The sequence below is a fragment of the Sesamum indicum genome, linkage group LG6, assembly GCF_000512975.1.
Source record: "Sesamum indicum cultivar Zhongzhi No. 13 linkage group LG6, S_indicum_v1.0, whole genome shotgun sequence".
Lineage (NCBI taxonomy): Eukaryota > Viridiplantae > Streptophyta > Magnoliopsida > Lamiales > Pedaliaceae > Sesamum > Sesamum indicum.
Window position 1 is genome coordinate 16,834,868 of NC_026150.1, and position 8,246 is coordinate 16,843,113.

At 31.1% G+C, this 8,246-nt stretch overlaps 1 protein-coding gene across 2 annotated transcripts in view; it reads left to right on the forward strand.

Moving 5' to 3' along the window:
* The window catches only part of LOC105164704 (RNA polymerase sigma factor sigC), a 3,836-nt gene extending 3,370 nt beyond the window's left edge, over positions 1-466 (forward strand). For both annotated transcript variants that reach the window (XM_020695117.1, XM_011083422.2), the window contains one exon: positions 4-466. In XM_020695117.1, coding sequence (XP_020550776.1) covers positions 4-288 — 285 coding nt within the window. In that variant the 3' untranslated portion in view covers positions 289-466. The remainder of the gene's footprint in view (positions 1-3) is intronic.

Genomic DNA, 8,246 nt, shown 5'->3' on the forward strand with positions numbered 1-8,246 from the left:
CAGGAAATTGCACCTGATACATCGATACTGAGCCCAGAAGAAACGGTGATCCGACAACACATGATAAACGACGTTCACAGACTTCTTAATGGGTTGGAGCCAAGAGAGAAGCAGGTTTTGATACTAAGATTCGGACTAGGAAACCGTCAGTGCAAATCGCTGGAGGAAATCGGGAGGCTGTTTTGTGTAAGCAAAGAGTGGATAAGAAAAATAGAGAGGGCAGCTCTTGCAAAGTTGAGGAATGAGGATTCTCTCAAAATTTTGAGCCATTATGTATATATGCAATAAGTGGGAAGCTGGTCTGAGTATAACTGAGTTACAGAATTGCTGCTTTTCATGTAGATTTGTTACTTGCAAATATGAGTTCTTTGGTGTAGAAACATTTCATTTTGTTTTCTTCTGTGTTTGGATTGGTATGATCTGATGGGTAAAGGAGGAATTGGAATCTCTCTCTGCTGCCATTTTATGAAAACCCTCCAATTCCCATCCAACTCACCCCCCAACCAACCCTCACTCAACTAATTTAACTTTTTAATTGCAAATCCCCTTTCTACTTTTTATTGCATTTAATATAAAAATGTCATGTAGGAAATGCAATGGAAAATCTAATCTGATTTGAAAACAAGTGTAGTTTTTATGTCTAAATTTGGTGAAAATTAAAACTAGCTCGTCCTCATTGTTTGAAAAATTACAAATATTTTTTTATGTTTAATGAAATTGTGTTGTTCTTGATTAGAGGGTTCAAATTATCAACTTTACTCTAGTGCTTTTTTTTAATAAAATAAAAAAATTGTAAAAAAATCGAACAAAGTAAATGAAAAAATTTATCCACTTAATTCATAAAAAAAATTCATAAAATTTTAAAAAATAAATAAAATTATAATTCATAAAAGCATTTGGTTGGTTCACCATAAAAAAAGTGGATGAAAATTTAACGAAAACTAACAAATTTGGCTACTTGTTGGATGGTCGTTAAAATCATGAGAATGTTAGTAATTTTTCAAATAATTATGTGATATTTATATCGTTATAATTTATACTTTGGTTTAAGGTTTTTTTTTAAAAAAAACACAACTTTACTGAAATATACGTTGCTTCTCTTGATTAAAAGTCACAATTCCATGGCTAAGTGTGTGCTCAAACCACTCCCCAACCCCACCTCCCCGCCTAACATTGAAAAGATTAATCTGATATTTGTTTCACTTAAAATAAATTATAAATATGTAGAACAAAAAGAAAAAATCGGGTAAATGGTATTAAAGTCTTGAATACTTTTATTACACGTTATAAATATTCGTGCACATACACACCCACACAAAACATGTATATACATATATATATATATATATTTCAGCATATAAAGTCTTCGTTTATGATCTACTCCATCTTATACCCACAATTGACTTATAAGAACGAAAATATACCTTCTTTCATGCATTAGTGCGTGAAAACGTAGAAGGGTAGTTTGATCAGAAAAAAATAATTATTTGACCTGTTTGGGGTAAATATGAATTTTCATGCACTCTTTTAGTTAATATCAGTAAATTCGGTGAATTTTAACTAAGGAATGGATCTATTTATTATACAAAAACAAACATCACAAATGCTATATGTAGTTTCTTAAATCATATTAATATTTATATATAATTACACAAAATTTTATTAGAAAAACGGTGCAATTACCCTTATGAATATCTTGATGTTCTAACAAGTGCATAAAGCGCACATGAGGTAAGTGAAAAAATACTTGAAAACTGGCTGTGCAATAATCGCGTTTCCGGAGTTGCCAACTATTTGACCCCTGCCGCGGGGCACATCCCCCTACCCGAAACCGCGATTTTAGGCTTTCCATGGCTCGTTCTACTCGACTCCTTCCTAACTTTGATGCCTTGAAAATGGTTTATTTCTCTACCAGTTATGGAAATTGTTGATTCCCATGATATTTATTTTTCACATTTCTAGACAAAGAAAACATGCTGATGGGCCCTTCTGCTACCTTTTATTAAATTCCTACACTCAAACAACTCATTATTACATTTTTCTTTCTTTTTTTTACCCCCAAATTGATAATGGGTATTGCTCAGTGTGCAAGAAAGAAACAATTCTTTTGATGATTGTGACATGAAAATATTTAATTTCTAGTAATAGGGTTTTTTTTATTATTTTTTAGATAATCAGTTATATATGCCTTCATATTAAGACTCTCACTTAATCTTTGCTTATCAATATTAAATAATAATTTCTAATTGATTAATAAGTGGTATTATAATAGATATTAGTGAAATTCAAACATGTCATTTTATAATTACGAAACATCTAAATTAAACCCCGTTATATTATTTGGCACATAATACCGACACACGTTCAACGTTTATTGCAAACGAGCATTTTTAGTCTTTTAGTAGCTTATAAGCTCTAATGCTTCTCTAACTAACATTAAATATTTTTTAGGGCAAAATCTCGAAGTGAACAATACCCGGGCATTGATCGTTTTGCGAGACGTATCATGTGGTGCCGCCATTTATGTGAACTAGAATATGTGTCCATCCCAAACCTCTCGTTTGAGGATTGATGATACTATAATGAGTTTCATATTATTAAAGATGACAAATTTGCGCGGCTTATAAACCCTAAAATTTCTAACTCATCACTAATTATTTTCTCGGAACAAAATTCTTAAGATTCATATAAAATTAAAATAAATAATACCTCTCGCGACAACCCACCGTTCAGATTGTAGACCGCATAGGGGCCAAATAGTGAACGTTGGTTGAAACCAATTAACTAACTCTCCCTGCAATAATTACATCCTATTTTAGTGTTGAAATGGTTTTTCTCAAAACTAGAACAATACCAAAACTAATAAGAAATCAATGTTGCAGACTTGCAGTAGTGGAGAAAATTGCAATTTTCATCCCATAATTGGTTTGTAATATTAAACAACATGCTTCCTGAAATAATTAATATATATTACTCTCGTATTTTAGGAAAAAAGTTTTCAAAGTTAATGCCATTATAAAAATATTTACAACTTTGAGACTAACTTTACAACATTCGGAATTAGCTTTGCAATATTTTTTTAAAATATGAGATTAATATTTTTCTAAAATATAGAATTAACAGTGACTATTTAAAAAAGTATAAATTAAATATTACAAATCATCCTATATTTTTTGGACCAAAATTGCAACTTTATCTGCAGTAGTGAGTTTGGTCATGAGTTTTTCTCGTAAACCTGCAAAGTTATGGAATTGCTGAGAGAGAGAGAGAGAGTAATCATTCACTCATTCTACGCTAATGCCCCCAACTGGGCTAAAGGCCCATTTTTAAGGTGATCGATTAACTTAAAATTAAGGGATAATTACACTTCCTTCGTTACGAGTTTGGCGGAATTATAGATAAATTCTCTATAATTTGAAAAATTATATCCAACACTTTTGAGATTTGTTTTCATTTAATAAACAAATTCATCCATTAGTCAAAATTTACCGAATTTGATGATATTAACAAAAAAAATTAGAAAAAAATATATATATTTACCCTTAATTGACTTATTACTGACTTATAGCAGGTCAAATGTATTTTTTTATGATCAAATTACCATCATACGTCTTCACGCATTAATGCATGTGAGGAGGTATATCTTCACATTATAAAGGAAGTTAGATCGAAAACCTTTAAAATCTTGCTCGACTTGACTTCATGTGTTATTCTCTGCTTGTATTATGGTGGGAGGATGTCTTAGTGTATTTATCTATCTATAAGGGTGGCAGCATGTCTGTATTTTTCTCTACTCGCGTTTATCTCTATAAGAACGGTGCGTTCCGAGGTATGAAGTGGGAGAGAAGGGATGTCATAATTGGGGTTTTGAATAAGACGACCTTTTGATTTTTCATTTTATTCGTTGAAAAAGTAATAAGAACGAGAGGTGTTAAGCTTTTGATCATCCTGGCGTCGAGCTATTTTTCCGCAGGACCTCCCCTACAGTATCGTCACCGTAGTAGAGCTTAACCACCAAGTTCGGGATGGATTGGTGTGGTTCCTCTACGCCTAGGACACCAAAATATCGAACCATGAACGAAGAAAGGCATGAGAGAAAAGCCTATTGGCTAGTGTTCATACTTACGTGCATTATTAGCCACTCTGATTGAAGAGTGGGTACTAATATTGTGGATTCGTGTATTTCAGTTAAAAGACCTGAAGTAGCAAACCCTTGGGTAAAAATCGCACTTGGTTTTAAGTCAATTAAGGGTAAATATCAATATAATTTAATTTTTTGTTATATCAACAAATTGAGTAAATTTTAATTAACATGGAATTTATTTGTTAGACGAAGCAAACCTCAGAGTACTAAATATAATTTTTCAAACTACAGAGAGTCTACGTGTAATTATACTAAATTTAAGAGGAGGAAAGTGTAATTATCGCTAAAATTAATTCAGTAATCATGTTATTTGATTGCCAATTACCACTACTGCATTTAATCATAAATTAATAATATAACTTATTGATGAAGATTCGAATAATAATAATCAATTGAATTTATCCGCTTTTTGAAAAAGCCTTTTTTTCACATGGGGTGAAATGCAATTCACCCATCACTTATTCTTTTTTATTTATTAATAAGTAATTCACTTTTTTACAATATATTTATTTAGGTAAATTACTGCAATTTTTTCATAAAATTTATCATAATTATAAATATTTCATTGATTTTGACGTCCGCCTAACAACGACCCCATTTCGTTAGTCTCCATTGAATTTTCATCTAATTTTTGTGGGTGAATTGCCTAAATTATAAATTATAATTTTAAAAAAAATTAAAATACTTTTCTTTATCCACTCTCGGATTTTCTTTTATATTTTTCAAATATTTTTCTTTTTTTTATAAAAAACAATACGGATGAAATAATAACTGTATAATTAATTTTTAGTTGAAAAAATATTCATAATTATATTAAATTTAAGGTAGAATTCAGCCATCAATTCATTTTACCAATGGAAGTAGTAGGGTAGTTGAGATTGGAGCTGTCTTCAAAAAGTGCAGTTTAGCGCCCACCAGCGTTTGAAAGCGAAAGAAAATGACTTTTCCAGCGGAGAAAAATGGGCACAACATTAAAAGGGCCCCACAATCTTGACCTCATACGATCAGGTTAACTGGCTAACCTACAAATTTACCACTTGCTCTATTCATTAAATTTTCTGCACAAATATTTTATTTAAAAAAAAAGGAGAAAAAACCCTCTTTTCTTTTTTATTTTCTGAAAAATAGAAATAAAAATAATTAATGGTAATGTGTGTATAATTACTGCCTGACAGTTCATTCTCATTTGTTTATTTAAAGTTTGTTATTGTGGGTGGGTAGTTGGTTTGCTTCTCTTTTAACTCCTTGGAGCTAAAAGTTGCAAACTCAAAACTTTTTTCCGAATATATTACCTTTTGCAAATTCATCACAATGTTTGGATTCGTTTTCTAAGTCTTTTGTTGTATTTTATGGAGACAGAGAGAGAAAAACAAAGATACATAAGTGCGTGTTAGAGATAATATGTATGTTTGTTTTTTGAGATAATTTAAAATAATTATTATATGTTTAATGTTGTGTTTGGGGAGACAAAAATTACTACTCGCTGTCAAATCATGTCTTTTTTATATATATTTATGTATATGTGTGTGTATATATATATGTATGTATTTATACTAAAACAGTTAAAAACACCTAAAATTAGGTGTTTTTAAATGGTGGCAAATATTGAGTATGTTTTGATTTGTCTCATAAACAATTTAAAAATGAAAATAAACATAATGCATATTTTTTTAGTCATGGGACTTTGATATCATAATCTTACAAAATGTCCAAATTGACTCTTAAAAAAATGAAATTATGAAAATAATTTATGGTATCAAAAGGGTATGTGGACTTTCCATTATTTTAAATAAACTTTTATTTGTTTCTTCTTTTTTTATGATTTTAATATGATTGATATTAAATCTCATCACATATTTTGTACTAGAAAATTGAATAACACAATAACCCGACAAAATAAATCCAACTGATAGCTGGTGGATATACGTAAATTAGAATGTCTAGTACACTTAAATATTTGTATATTGTTGGGAAAAGTTAAGCAATCGTAATACATTTCGAAAACAATCATATAATAATATTAACAGAATTAATATAACCAATTTTTTGAGAATTATTTTGCGAAACAACTACGTATGAACAAAATCAGAATAATAATAAGTTAGATATGCTGTCAACGAAAATTAAATAGTAAACTTAGTTGGGTAAGAGTTGTTACTTGTTCAATACAAATACTAATCGAATCGCATAAAATTTATGCTTGTCTTAAAAAAATTATACGCCTCGTATATATGTGCACCATATATTATGCAACTTCTTCCGAAGTACGAGTAAAACCCGAAATGGGATTGAGGAATAACTGAGCAAAACAGAGAGAGAATGCATATCAGGTGTTTTGTATTCTTAAGCTGTGTGTTGAAGTGAGGAATGCTTCAGCTTTTTTATAAGCTCCAGCACCAATAGCATTAATACAACCTCATAAATCGGTTTTAACAAACATTCAAAATAGTTTGCTATTTCGAATTGCCATTAAAAATGTTTTAAAACAAGTTTTTTAAATTTGAAACTTTTTTGACTGGAAAAAAAGAAGATTTTAAAATTGTTTATATTTTTCTAGATTAAATCAAATGTGTCTACTGCAAAAATGTATATATTCAAACATTCAGCATAACACCCACAGTCAATGCAAGTAAAACGACAACACACGTATAGGATTTCCTCACATTCACTTTGACTTTCAGAACATTTAGAATTATGCTTGAATCTTCAACCTTATAATCAGTTTAGTTCTTCAATAAATTTGCCATGTGGGACGAATAATAAGAGAGCAACAACTCTACACCCACATTTTCCTTATATATCCTCTTCATTGCTCAAAGTAATCCCTCGATCTTTCTATGTGGGACAACATCATTCTTATTCTTTTTCTACTAAATATAATCTATGAATTTCATTTGAATTGACATTTACCTTTGATCCGGGTCGAAATTAGCGATCTCCTGAGACGATCTCACTGCAGATGGTCTAACTCTTCCTAGATCAGATTTTGGGTTCCCTAAGAATAAAACACGAACTGTGAGCTCGTCGGGCACGTCCCCGACAATGACCCTCCGACGCTCAAGTTAGGTTGATCGAGAGAAATGTATGCGATCTCAAAGTTCGAACTCAATTAATGCATCACAGTTACCTCATTTATGGCGTATCGGGGTCTATTTATAGAGCACAGTTGGACATCAAGTACTGGGCCACGGGGCCTTATCCTACCGGCTCGCGTTCTGATCGAGCGACTGTCATTGTCCGGGTTTTCAATCAGTCTGTGCGACCCGGGTCGGGTCCTCCGCGACCCGCCCGTTACAAAAGGCGCGAATCCTGATCGCGAAATGACTGTAATGCCCGTAATGAAGGGTAATTCGGTCTTTTGGCAGGGGTGACACGTGTATACTCATCAACCTTTAAATTAAATATTGTTACAAATTAGCAACTCTATCATGCCAGCTACAACATGTACAATTAATTTTAAAATTTTAAAACTAATTATTACTTAAAAATTTTTAATTAGGTACATAAAAATATAAAAATGAGAGAAAAAATTAATAAAAAAATAAAAAGTAACAGACCATAAAAACAATGCTGTCGCTTAATAGTAAGATAATTCACCCATTTAGAGAAGAAAAAAAGTACAAAACATCAGTTCTATTTCAAAGGCTATTGTATGTTTATAATTTGTTTCAAGGGATTTAATTAGCAAGTGCTTTTCTCATTTTGATTAGAATTATAGAGACAAAACTGCATATTTTAATTTTGAAATTTCTTTTAATAATCTGTTTTGTGATAATCACAAGCTACTTCCTAGTGAAGCAAAGTCGTGGTGTACAACTTTATCAGTCCACATACAAAATACACGTCACACGCTTTTGTTAGTTTCTTCGTTTTTTAGTACATGTGTCCGCTTATAGGAATTTCAGTTCTAATTTGTTGAGAGAGCCATTTTGGCAGCTTATCCCTTCTCTAGTCCCTACTTCAAAACTGTGACTTCAAAAAAGCACCTTATAATTCAACACAATTCTTGCCTTCCACGTCCAAAATTGAGCCACCTTTCATTCACAATAGTCCATGTCTCAATCGTCATTTCTTTTAATATGTAATATTTCATATTTAAAAT